General features: G+C 42.8%; 1 protein-coding gene across 1 annotated transcript; it reads right to left on the reverse strand.

The window, feature by feature from the left end:
* Positions 1-1,677: 1,677 nt before the first annotated feature.
* LOC120801764 (peroxisomal succinyl-coenzyme A thioesterase-like) lies at positions 1,678-9,499 on the reverse strand. Its single transcript, XM_040148990.1, has 11 exons — positions 9,392-9,499; positions 8,205-8,410; positions 7,674-7,773; positions 6,669-6,853; positions 5,973-6,136; positions 4,957-5,076; positions 4,706-4,788; positions 4,528-4,621; positions 3,379-3,459; positions 2,836-2,977; positions 1,678-2,312 (listed from the first exon to the last, which is right to left on the reverse strand). Exons 2-11 carry the CDS (start codon positions 8,395-8,397, stop codon positions 2,188-2,190), a joined length of 1,287 nt encoding a protein of 428 aa, XP_040004924.1. The 5' UTR covers positions 8,398-8,410; positions 9,392-9,499; the 3' UTR covers positions 1,678-2,187.
* Between the last annotated feature and the right edge of the window lie 4,022 nt (positions 9,500-13,521).

Genomic DNA, 13,521 nt, shown 5'->3' on the forward strand with positions numbered 1-13,521 from the left:
ACGATCAGAGTAGATTTATGGTAAATTCTTAGCATTATCAAGCTTTTTTAAAGTTAACAGCCATCACAGTCTACTGTCCATACTGACAACAGAAAAATACAGCTTATCAACTCTAAAATAGCCTCATCAATGCATCCCATCAATGACCCTTCAATTTATATAATAATAATACCTACATTTTGGTAAAAGTTCAAACACACCTGGAACAATTAACTGGTCTATGTTGCCAATACATAAGACTAAAAGCACCAAAATGTGTCAGACTCATATCTATATAAAACAGAAGCTTTTTGTATTAAATCACTGCTAATAATTGAAACTGCATGTAAATGCAAATTAGTTATGTTTACGCACTCAGACTTTTCTAAGATGAAGGTGAATTTTGAAGCCAAGTTACCATTTGTTAGCTAGCTACATTAGCTTATGTTCGGGCTAACTTACCTATGTTGCTCCACATATTTTTCCTCAAAATGTCTCAGTAATGTTTTAAATAAGTTTCCATTTTTGTGAGGAAAATACATTCCAAAGTTTAGAAACATGACAAAAACCACTGACTCAGGGTGAGTGGCAGAGATCAGGTTAGCTAATGTTACCTTTAGCTGGCAAGCGTTAGCAGTCGACCTTTCCCCCCCCCCCCATAACACAGTAAAAAAAATACCAGTACTAAAACAACACATTTTACCTTACTTTGGGAAATAAACATGTTTTCTACAATTCCTTTTTAACAAAAGATGCCAAAAACTAAAATAGTCGAACAATAAATTGGCTTCAAAAATTAACATTTTATTTAAATCACAACCTATCTGATAAAATGATATCTAAAGTTTACAATGCTATGGTTTTCAGTAATACTTTCATTCGGCTATATAATACAATCAGACTGGTTCTAGATCAGAGTAGATTTATGGTAAATTCTTAGCATTATCAAGCTTTTGTAAAGTTAACAGCCATCACAATCTACTGTCCATAATGACAACAGAAAAATACAGCTTATCAACTCTAAAATAGCCTCATCAATGCGTCCCATCAATGACCCTTCAATTTATATAATACCTAAATTTTGGTAAAAGTTAGAACACACCTGGAACAATTAACTGGTCTATGTTGCCAATGCATAAGACTAAAAGCGCCAAACTGTCAGACCCATATCTATATAAAACAAAAGCCTTTTGTATTAAATCACTGCACTGCATGTAAATGCAAATTAGTTATGTTTACGAACGCAGTCTTTTCTAAGATGAAGGTGAATTTTGAAAGCAAGGTTACCATTTGTTAGCTAGCTACATTAGCTTACGTGTGGGCTAACTTTGTTACCTATGTTGCTCCACACATTTTTCCTCAGATTATTCCAGTGAATCTTTAATAATAATAATAATTTATTAATAAATATAAATGTGTTTTTGTGAGAAAATACATTTCAACATTTAGACACATGAAAAAATAGCTGACCGAGAGCAGAACTAATGGTCAGTGTAGCTACTGTTTGCTTGCAAAAAGTTATCTATATTGCTCCACACATTTTTCCTCAAACTGTCAGTGAAGTGAATCTTTCATTTTAAAAATACATAAAGTTTAGAAACAGGAGAAAACAACTGACTCGGGGTGCAAGTTAGCTATCAATCAGTGTGTGCGTGTATAATTTTTTTTTTTTGGGTTTTTTTTCCTGAGTTATCTCAATTCCAGAGTTAATTAAAAACTGATTTTGTGTCTTTCGCAAATTATGTATTGAAGTGTCCTAATACAGGAAAATAAAGGGCTCAGAGGAAAAAAAATTCCTATTTGATGCGGCTTCGTCTACTATTTTCTTGTATGAGGACAGTTGTGCATTGTCACATATTTAACTGGGTAACTATACAGTGCGCAAGTTAAAGCAGTTTCATCATCAATCGGAAATAACACAGCAGCTAGTGATCGGGTGGGGCAATATCAAATCCTTATCCCACAGAAAACATAAACTAAATTAAAACTACCAGTGTGTAGGATTTAGGGGGATCTATTGGCAGAAAGGCATATTCTTAATTCCGTTTTCATTAGTGAATAATCATCCGAAGCAAAGAATTGTTGTGATTTCCCTCGTTTAGAATGAGCCCCTTGCAAATGCGTGCGGTCAGTACAGGGAGGATCCAATACTATGCGTCGGTGTCGAGGTAGTAAGGCACGACCGGCAGTCCGCGTGCGCGCTGTCGCTCACAACTGTGCTTTGGGACGTGGACTGCAGTACAGATGCTGCTGCAGAAAACTCAAAATCTTCTTCCAGGAGTCCTCCTGAGCGTCCGAATGGGGTTTGGTTTGTCCTCCCCACAGCAGTATCACTGTAACACACATTGTTATGTTTGACTACTCCACACACATTGTTATGTTTGACTACTCCACCGCGCAGTGAAGCTGTAACTACTAAATATAAAAAACCTAAAATCAATATCTTTGTTAGGGTTTTAGCGGATATGTAAGGCAGAATAAAGACTGGACTCCCAAGTCCTTTAACTTTTGTGAGAGTCAGCATAAACATCTATTCATTTCACTGGCCACGTGAAGGAACTGTTGGTACAATGTTTCAGTACATTGATTACAAAGTCCCCCCGCTCGGGGGATAGTACTCTCTGAAGGGTCAGGGGTGTGCTTTTTTACAACGTCAGTGTACTGATTTGCTTAATCTTCCTGGTGCTTATCAATGCTCCGGAGGAACTTTTACCCTTGAAATAGTTCCCGGAGTTCTTGGGAAAGTCAATGTTTAAACTGACTGCTTGTTTTACTAATTTCTCCAATACTGGCAATAGATGAACATCCTGCAAAACAAAAACAAGGCTCCTGCGCGCGCGAGCGGGTAAAACTCACCTTTCTCTCTCGTGCTGTTTACTATGAAGTTAGTAGCTCTGAAGTGGGGCGAGAAGGGCGGCTCGATCAAATGTCCAGTGTTAGGGTACGCCAATCTGGTCAGCAGGTGCTCCTTACCTGCCGCACGCATCCTCTGAGCGATCTGGGGGTCAAAGGTCAAATCAAAACCACACGAACTGATTTTACTCCTGGAGTTTTGAATCTACACGTGAGCCCAGCGGTGAAGAGGACCAACAGATCCAGTGAGATTTTGATCCACAGTGACGTATCAGGACCTTTTTGAGTTGATATCGTGAACTGGTTAGCTAACAGTTGCTTATTTCCACATTCAGCAGTTCGGGAGTGCCCGCTCTGGTTTTTGGTCTCTGCCAAAACAGTAAAGTTGTGGGCTGGACAATTAAACATTGAGTGTGACGGAGTAACTTTAAAATATTATGCTCTTCGGACTCGTTTGACAAGTTCTTCCTCCAGTTTGCGATTTTTGAACTGCTCCTGCATCTAGACCCCCCCCATTATCAGGTGTGTGTGTCTGTGTGCACTCACATCCTCAGCCACCTCCAGCGTAGGCCAGTTCTGATCATCATTGCCGTTCACCAGCAATATTGGACAGTTTATTTCCCCCACCTAGCACAAGGAACAACTTTTAAAATGTGTTTAAAAATAGTTCAATAGCACACGTACCAAAAATGTCAGGCACAGCGTGCGCAGATGAAACGAGAACATATGAAAGTTTCAGCATCTTTGTGTTCGAGCTCCTCATTGCTACTGTTCTTGATACTTTATCCTGATATAGCAAATGGTAAATTGTTGACTAAAGGTGAATCTGTCTCCTCATGACTCGATCTTCCCCTTAATCTTAAGACGGCAAACTCTGTGATTATTTTTGAATAATCATTAAACAAGACAACAACAAAAAAAAAAAAAAATGTATTTAAAAAGTTTAATATACTATATTTGATGCTCCTAAAAGCGAAGTTTTTTTTCAGGGTGACTGAATGCAGCATGACTAAGTGCTGAAGTTTCCCCATCAGCCGTTGCTCTTTCAAAGTGAGCTGGCACCAACAGTTTCTATTGCGTCATCAGGATTGAGTCCACAGCCAGTGTTGCCCGCTCTCCGACTTCGTCGCTAGATTTACCGACTTTTCACACCCTTTTCGTTACTTTTTTTTTTTTTAACCCAGCGACAAATCCAGCGACTTTCCATGGAATAGAGTCACCAGCGTTCCCGCACAAGCGCGAGGTCGGGCTTTCCCTTCGCCGCCGTACCTCTCTCTCTGTCTCATTCAACTGGCTGCACAGCAGCTCACACAGACGTGGACGTAACTTTCTCTCTGACTGATCGTTTTACAAGTAAATAAAGCCGAGATCACAGCGCAGCCGTCTTTAACGTTTGTCGGACGGCGTCGCGGTAATACAAATCCGGATTCTATCAGAGCAGAGCAGCAGCTGGGAAATGGCTTGGAAGTGACTGCTGGTTAACATGTGGCCTTAATGGGCCGCGTTTCAGTCTCTATTCACAACAGAAAGAGAAAAACATGTAAATGAGAGCAGCTTTATCGTGAATCCAGCTGCATTAAATGACTGTATATGTGAGCACAGAGAGCAGGAGAGAGGCAGACAGATAAAGGTCAGTCCAGACATGTACTAGTTTTTATAGTCTGATCCTTGTGTGTTATTAGTGCATGTACTTACGTCCACTTTATTTGAGGGATCCCTAATAACTGCTAGACCCATATCTCGCCATATCTGATGGTTGTTCTCGTCCACACGCAACTTGTCAGAATTCCTGCCGTCACATGCAACACCTTGAGTCACTCCACTGTACAACTTAAAGTACCGCAATCATGTTACTGACACACATAACACCTACTTGGCAATCTCATTTTGGACTCCACTTAAGCTCTTCCCGCGCATGTAAGAGTTGCTGCAGCTGACACAAACACAACAACGAGGCTGGAAGCACAACACATTGAAACATCATTAGACACCGATCCTCCGCAGTCAGGCCCCAATTTCCTCCAGGAATCTGCCGACTCCCCGGCCCTCCGTGGCACGTCGTTAACAGCCTTTTATTCACAGCTAAACAAAAAACTCCCAACATATTCAGCTTCTGACACTTACTTTGATAAGAGTGCTCTCAGCTGCCAAGTACATGGCCACGATGGAGCCAAGGGAAAGACCAAAAATTCCAACTCTGTCTGGCATCACTTGAGGATGGTCCTTGACGATGTTGAATGCTTTCTGTGCAGAGGCAGATGAAAACGGGGACATGAAAAAAATCCCGGATCTCAAGCTTTGTGGGGCATGAGCTGAGTCGTACGAGCTGTTTGAAAATTCCTCGTCAAGTTCTTAGTGAGTAGGAGTAAGTTGCAGACAAGTGAAGAACCTTGAATGTAGGGAATCCCTTCCGCATCTTTAAGTGGTTAAACCAGAGATAGAGTTTAAGGACAACAACTGATCATTAGAGTTCCAACAATTAGTTCTCTAATCAATTGGTCGAACGCAACTATTCTGATAATGACTTAATTGTTTGAACAATTCCCATTCCAGCATCTTAAATGTGAAGATATGCTGCTCATTGTCACATCTTCTCTATTATAAATGACATATCAATTAATTATCTCAGGGTTTTGGGCCGTTGGTTGGTCAAAAGCACTTTGGGCTCTGGGAAATTGTGATTTTATCTTTTTTTTTTTTTTGGACAAATTAAGAGACTAAACGATTCATTGATAAATCGAGAAAACAACTGGCATATCAATCGATAATGAAAATAATCATTAGCTGCAGCCCAATTGATTAATCTGCTGATTACTTCCTCAGTGAGTCACTTAATCGTGTGGTCTTCACAATGTCACAAAACAGTTAAAAATGTCGCATTGGTGAGAATGGCATTTGTGCCTGATAAATGACTTTAACGATTAATAGATTATCAATATCAACTAATCGCTTCAACTTTACATCAATTTAAAATTGTAAAAAAGCAGCTTAAAAATCAACTTACGGCTGGAGTAGAAAAAGTAACTGCAGTAGAAGAGCCTGTACCCGCATGTACCCGAGTATCGTATCAGAACGGTGAAACAACCCACGCCTTTCACACAAAATGTGGAAACTCTAGAGGTAATGAAATAAACACAGACCTCAAAATAGTTGAACTCCAGCTCTGCCGACTGCAGCTCACCAGGGGCGAAGTACTCCAGCGCCAGGGCAGCATAACCCCGGGACGCCAGCAAGGCAGAGCGGTACTCCAAAAGCCCTCCACCACCTCCCCACATGTCCAGCAGCCCGGGGAAGGGTCCTGGACCTGAGGGGAGGAGAAACGGACTTCAATGACCTCATTGACAAATCATTCATCGTAATTAAACCGAAAACGGAGCCAGAGGTGGAAGAAGTACCCGGATACTCCTGCGTTTTTAAATTCGTACCTATGAAAAAGTGCGGCAGTATTATCAGTTACATGCGCCTAAAGTATCAAAAGTAAAAGTACTCATTTTGAAGAAAATCAGCCCAGTCTTTGTCTTGTCTTATCATAAATTATATTATCAATACTGAAGCATCAGGGCTTCAGCAGCATTTGACTGTTGTAGCTGCTCCAGGTAGAAAGAGTTTTAAATACTTTAAAGTTAGGTAGTTTTCATCCAGTGGTTCCCAACGTAGGGGTCGGGTCCCTCCCAAGAGTCACTGAAGTAAATCTGAGGGGCCGTGAGTTGGTTAACGGCGAAAGGACGGAGCTAACTTTCCTACCTGTCCTTGGTTACAATCCACCTCTGAAAAAGAACAACCCAGCTGCTCTGACAATCAACAGACGTAAGATAAAAAAGGTGCTGCGGGTGTACCTGGAGGTATGAACAGGGTCCCCCGCACTCCTTTCTGTCTGATCTCGATCCGCTGGACCCCCGGGGCCTTGTACCATCTCTCTGTCAGCACCGAGGCCAGAGGAGCCTGCTCCCTGAAGCCCTCGTGTCCACTGTAGACCGAGATGTTGATCAGCATGGGGGTGCAGACGTTCATCTTTCTTAACCTGCCGAAGTAAAGACCAGGACATCAGGGAGTTCTGCGCTCTGTAGAAGTCTGCTGTATTTTACTTCTCAACGCACATTTGGAAATCGCTCCGTTCACACCGGATTTATGTCTCCAAGCGAGGTGAAGTGATTTTAACATCACCCCCGTCTTACATATGTATGTGAGTAATAATTACAGCCACAATTACCTACTGCCTATCTGTGAAGTCGCTGGTCCTCCTGTAATCTTAGTCCCATCCGCATCGACGTCTTTTTATTTTAAAGTGGATCTCTCCGTTTTTTTCCATCTACTTTTTTTTTTTTTTTAAATCAGCTCAGTAGGACCAGTATTAACACCCACATGCTGTACAGGCCTATTTGGGATCCAGTGTGACAACAGAAAAAAAAATTAAGGCCATCAGGAGATAGAGACCCAGTAAAAACTCATCAAATGTGCTGTTTTACTGTCAGCTACAGGTTGGTTCTGGTGCTCTGCTCTGAGTACCGTGTTTTTTTGGAGGGTTTTTTTGCCGATATTTGTTTACATTTTCACAAACTGGCACCATTTAAAAAGCAGCCGAAATAGCTATTAGCACTTCCTGTTTACAGTGAGCCCATGGATGTACGGACAGCTATCGCTGGATTAATGTGACACTGAAGAAAACTTAAAAACGTGAAGATTCTCAGGCAGGTTCTGATCTAATAGTTGACTGACTGACCGACACTGCCGTCCATTGAGCCATGCCGGCAGCGTGGCTAAAAGCCCAGTCAAAGACCTTGCAGACAACTCACCTCCGTCTACACGGTCTTTGATTTTTGTCAAGCTGCAGATTACGTTACCTGAGGCCTTTGCGGCTGCCTGGGACAGGGCGCATGCTCCACAGCAAGCCCATGGGTTCTCGTCCTGCGTACGTGCCCCCGAAACTCAAATCCTCTGAAACTGCACAAGCAAGAAATGGTCACCAACGAGAAAAAACAGAATATCCAGGATATCAAACGATCAAAAAAAAAAAAAAATCAGCTGCGAAGTCAAGGATGGTCAGCAAGCGTCTTTGGTGTTTTTTTGGTGCGGCGTATATGACTCCACACATGTAAGAGACACGGAACTACCAAAGAGAGACACAACCAACTGCAACAGCCTGAAACAGTCTGCGTGAAGATCTGAGAACAGCTGAAAGTGTTAACATAAACTTAAAACCCCCCCTTCTTTAGCCTGGCTTTTAAAGAGAATGTTTTATGGCCGTCATTTTATTTCATAAATCTATTTTATTGGTTTTACTGTCACGTTTTCGACATTTTTCATTTATCACAAAAAAAAAAACACCACCACCAGTTTCAGGAGGACTTGACAAAAAGAGGACCAGAACCCACCGGACACCGTTCCTCTGTGATCACTGATGAAGTGTCCGTAGGCCTCCCAGTAGTCCCGGTCCTCGGAGTGGTGGAGGGAGCGGATCGTTACCGGAGATCCCGGGGGAAGGTTCTCCACCAACACCTTGAACTTCTCATCCACCAGAGCCCGAATGGGGAGAACGGAGAGAATCGGAGGGACGGTCTGGGACATGATCGACAATCGTCTGAGGAGAAACACAAGCACAGGTGTAAATGATTGGGCGGTTCCACTGGTTTCACAGGCTGCATCGGTGATGGATTTTAAAGGTTAATTTGTAAATGAAGACTTGTTTATTTTCTCTTTGGTTTGACTGGTGACCAATTGTCCAAACGGGGTTATATATAATATGCAGTACCGAGCCAACTGTGTTTTTGGCACGGACTCTGAACCATCACAAGGACCATCAGGGAGGCATGTGATTCGGGCCCAGATGCGTTCTGCAGCAGGACAGCGAGGCCAAACGCACAGACAGAGTCATAAAGAACTGTCTGCAGAGACCAAGAAGGACAAGGAGTCCCGCAACAGATGGTCTGGCCCCCACGGAGCCCCGATCTCATCATCACGGAGTCGGTCCTGGGATCACACGCAGAGGCAGAAGACACTGGGACAGGCTGAATCCACAGAGATGCTTGGAACACCCTACCTGTCAAGTGCCTGAAAAGCTGTACCGCGGAGAACTGCCGCTGGTTCAAAGGCAAAAGGGGGTCACAGCAAATCCTGATTAGATTTAGGTTGAGTTTTTTGTTGTTGTTGTTGTTGTTGTTGTTTACTGCACTTTGTTTGAATTTAATTGATAAATAAAAATGATTCACTACATTATTTTTTATTTCATTAACTTAAAAAAATAGAACAGAAATCATCTCTCAGCCCAAAAAATAAAAATCTTGAGCTTGAAGTGCCACAGAGGGGTCACTAAAGTCCTGACTCTGAGACTTTTACTCTGTTAATGACACCACTGTGTGCCGTCCCCGCAGAAGACATGGGACCAGGTCTGGAATCAAAAACCACTACACTTAGACTTGTCAAACCTGGACTAGATTACCACATAAAAAAAACCAAAAAAACACCATTTCAGATTAGTGAAAGTTTCACTCGAGGAGGCGGCTCCAGAGCGTTAGCTCCTGCTCGTTTAGCCGGAGGGTCCGTGTCGGCTAGCGGACGTTACCTGTGGTTCCTGCGGCCTGCGGATGGACTACAGCTGGAGCTCCACGGATCCACGCAGCGAGGCAGGTTTAACCCGGGGCTATCCCCACACAACGGCGGGGCGGCAGCGCACACACGGCCCGGGTAATAACCGTAGCTCGCCCGGACCCGCGGTGTTACGTCTCCTGAGGTCGCGCTGCGTTCACGGCCCGCGGCTGAAAAATGGCAATTTCACCTTCAGAGGAAGGGAAACAGGTTGAGTGGTTATTTATTTATTTATTTTAACACAAATCCTACTTAAAGTAGTAAAAAGTCAACACTGTAAGGTTGGAAAAAAAGGGCCCTGTGAGTGTAGAAATTTGTAGAATATATTTGTAAAATATCTGTAGAAATATTTTATTTTATTTTGTGCCCCAGTCTCATCTTTCGATAGTCGGCCTTGAACTAACACGTTCCGCCTTCCTACGAGCGGCTCCTTCCCTGAAGCCCGACTCCAGGTTTCTCACAACCACCCAGCCGGAACAACGTGAGACATTCACTGTGTCACCGTTTTTTTTCTCTCACGGGACCGGTTTGATGCATCCTTATGACCGCGAGGCCCGGCTTTCCAATCCCACAGTTGGCCGGTAAAAGAGGACCCTACAAACGCAAACTCTGAATGAAAAAGAGAAAAAGCAATTTCACGAAAGGACTCACGGAGTTTTAGCGCGACCAGTCCGCGAGGGCTCAGAGCTGCGGTCTCTGAGTGCACGTGGGCTCCGCGGTGCACTTTGGTCCCTCTCCGCAAATTCTCCGCGAGGCTGCGGTTCCTCAGAGGACTTTCCCCAGACCCCCCTCCCACATTGTGCTGAAACCGCCCTGGGGGGGGGGGTCGTCAGGTAAAGTCCGGTCCGGGGGGTCGGGGAGGCCGAGGCCTGGGCCGAGCCAATGATCCGACTTACAGGGTAAAGATTTGTATGGAAGTAAAAGAAAATAACTTTTTGAGTGCAGGACTCTTGTTTACTCTCAACACCCGAGTAAAGTAAAAGTACCTCCAAATTGTACTTAAGTACAGTATTAGAGGAAATACTTAGTTACATACCCCAACTGCTTCTTTGTTTTATTTATTATCTTTAAAAAGAAAAGGCCCTGAATACACCTGGTACATCTCTGTTACAATCCTTTTTTTGTGTGTGTTTGTGCACATGTGGTATGTCCATGGGGCTTTTTCAATAAAGTTAAGGATCCAAGAAAAAAAAAAAAAAACACCCTCTGTGGACTCCGGATCAGGGGCAAAGTCGCTGATATTAATGCATTGGACGAAAGAATGTGTGTGTGTGTGCGTGTGTTTGACCACTAGAGGATGTTGTAATCCACATCATTCCTCGCAGCGTTTTGTTCTACTCAGTGATTTCAGTCAAAAGGCTTCCCCCCCCTCCCCTGAGGTTTGGAAAACACTAAACCACAGACCTCAGTGTCAACCGTTCTCACTTTTTCACTCTTTTTTTCTTTTCTTTTTTTTCAACCTTTTGGCAGAAAACAGCTCCAAATGAAAACTTTCCTTTTCCCCGGTCATTAATATCTGTGTACTCCTCATTACATTCCTGGGCCTAATGGTACAACTTCATCCTCTTTCATTATATATTTTTGTTTATATCACTCCCAGGTGTACCTACAGTAAATTGCTTCTTTTTTTTTTTTTATTAGTTTCTATGCTATTGCTTTTAAAGTACCCTGTCATCCATCATTGTACTGCATTTCATTTGTGCTCCTTGCTCATTAATCCTGACGTTATTACCGCTATTTATCTCTCGGACCCCTTAGCTGTCGCGTGATAGCTTTCGGCCGGTTATTCAGCGAATTTCATTCATCACTTCCACCTGACAGGCTGTCCGGGGGTCCCGGGAAGGTGACTGCCTATATCCTGGGACACCAACGGTCGCAGGCCGAACACTGGCTTTATCTCTCGCGGAAGACCCATTACGGTGATTAAGTGTCGTCCCACGAGCCGCAATGCACTTGCACATTTTCGTGCAGTCGTTTCTGTCGGTGGCCTGTGTGGTCTGTTAACTCCTCTGAAAGGTCCGGCGTCACGCCGTCTTAAACGTCTCATATCGCGTGGTCCTCCCCAGAGATGAAGATGTTCGCAGCACATTTCAAACACGTAGAAAGATTTGGCGAGAAATGTCAAGACAACACTTGACATTTCTGTGTGCGTCAGTGTGGCGTTCTTGACTTTTTTTCTGAGTCTATATAAGTATAAAAATTGCAAAAGACAATGTTTAAGTGTTCATGTGACATTTGTTTTTTTTTGGTCAGATGAAGTACCCCCACGGCCCCTCTCAGATGAACTCAAGTACCCATCGTGCTCCAAAACCCTTCGTTTGAATTGATTTTAAACTGGATGTGATTAAAGTATTAATGATGAAGTTGCAATATGTCATTTATTCAATTGAACTGTCAGTGTTTAGGCTGGTTTGGTGTATACACACACACACACACACATATACATATATATACATATATATATATATTTATATATCTATTTAAATCAATTTCTTCCTAACAGACCAACTCCACAAACTTTGTATGAGAGGACCGGGAATAACTGACGTGCACCTTGAAGCTTAAACCGCGATGATGGAAATCCTAAATTAAGCCGCGGAATGGCCCTTTTAGTGCCCACACAGGCTGCAGCTGACTCGGATCACTTTGATATGATCAGATTATGTGGGCATCTTTCCACTGGACTGTTTGCATTTAGTGTCAGATAAGGTCTGGATCGCAGGCTGTTATAAATTAGCATCCCATTGCTATTTAGTGGCTTATCTGGTCTGGATTTTACACCGGCTGATACATAAACTGATACAAGAGGCTGACATTTGGTCTTTCAATAAAAATGATCCGAGGTTCTGTCTGCATTTCCCCTTTTCAATCATTTTCACTGACCTTTTTTTTCACAGCAGACATTGTGTCATGTTACAGCAGGAAAAGTACAGTTGAATTGCATCTACATGGACACGGGCATTATAAATTAGTGTTGTCAGTGTGGTGGAGGAAAAGTAGATCTTCTCCCAAACACATGGAAAGTACCAGAGCCTAAAAACTGTACTTAAATTTACTTGAGTAAATCTACTTCATTACCGCATTTCCACCTTTCTGCAGTTTCATAGTCATTTAATAAATGAAAAACAATTAAAAGAAAATCAGATTAATCACTCTTGTGCTTAAAAGTAATCTTGTTAGATCTTGTTAGATGGCAGCGCCGCTGCCTAGGTTCAAAATCAGTGTGCACGTTTATGTTTTTATATTATTTCTGTATCCTGGGTTACGGTGTTTTTGTGTCCCGTGTTAAGCTGCCTGCTATTTCAGAGGCCTCACCACCCGCGCAAGCAAAACATTTTAATGGAAACACTTTAATATCCTGGATTATTTTTAGATTAAACGCTTGGAAATTAAGGAAACTTAACAGGAGGCACAAAAGTATCCGATGACGGCATCTCACCGGCGCTTTCGGTCACACGCCGAAGCTCCTGCAAACAGGCGGGAAGCGCTGACGTTAAATCTTTCGTGTTGCTCAAGAGGAGGTTCAGTGTTCAGCCACTCTGTGATCTAACGTGCCTCCTGCCCTCGTGTCGCTGGTTCTGATTACTCTCCGGCCAGTTTCGGCCCTACAGGCACCCCGTCGTGTAAACTCACCTTGACATGCAAAAGCCTAAAAAAAAAAAAACACATTCATCAGAATGTCTCCCAGATGTGAGAGTCTTACTCAACATCAGTCCGACAGAAAACAGTCTCCCTGTTATCTGCGCCTTCCGCAGTTCTTCTTGGCATTTTAATTTCTTCTATATACAACTTGCAGTGCAAACCTTTAAAGGAAAACCTCTCATATATCTTACTTTATTTAACTCTACATGTCCCCGGGGCATGTTTTCAGATAAAGGTTTACATCACTTAGACTTGTAATCATGACTTATGTGCACATAATAGCTTTTTTTTTTTTATGCATGAGGAAACAGGCCGGGTTGATGTGCTTGATTTCTGGCACAGATGGAAAGTATCTACCCAAGTGTTAGTGTTATTTCCATTTCTACAGTACTTTCCCTCCTGTTTATCTTAACCAAAGGTCACCTTACTATTGTTTTAACGGGTTGTTGTATATGGGGGCAGATT

Source organism: Xiphias gladius, chromosome 2 (genome assembly GCF_016859285.1).
Source record: "Xiphias gladius isolate SHS-SW01 ecotype Sanya breed wild chromosome 2, ASM1685928v1, whole genome shotgun sequence".
NCBI lineage: Eukaryota > Metazoa > Chordata > Actinopteri > Istiophoriformes > Xiphiidae > Xiphias > Xiphias gladius.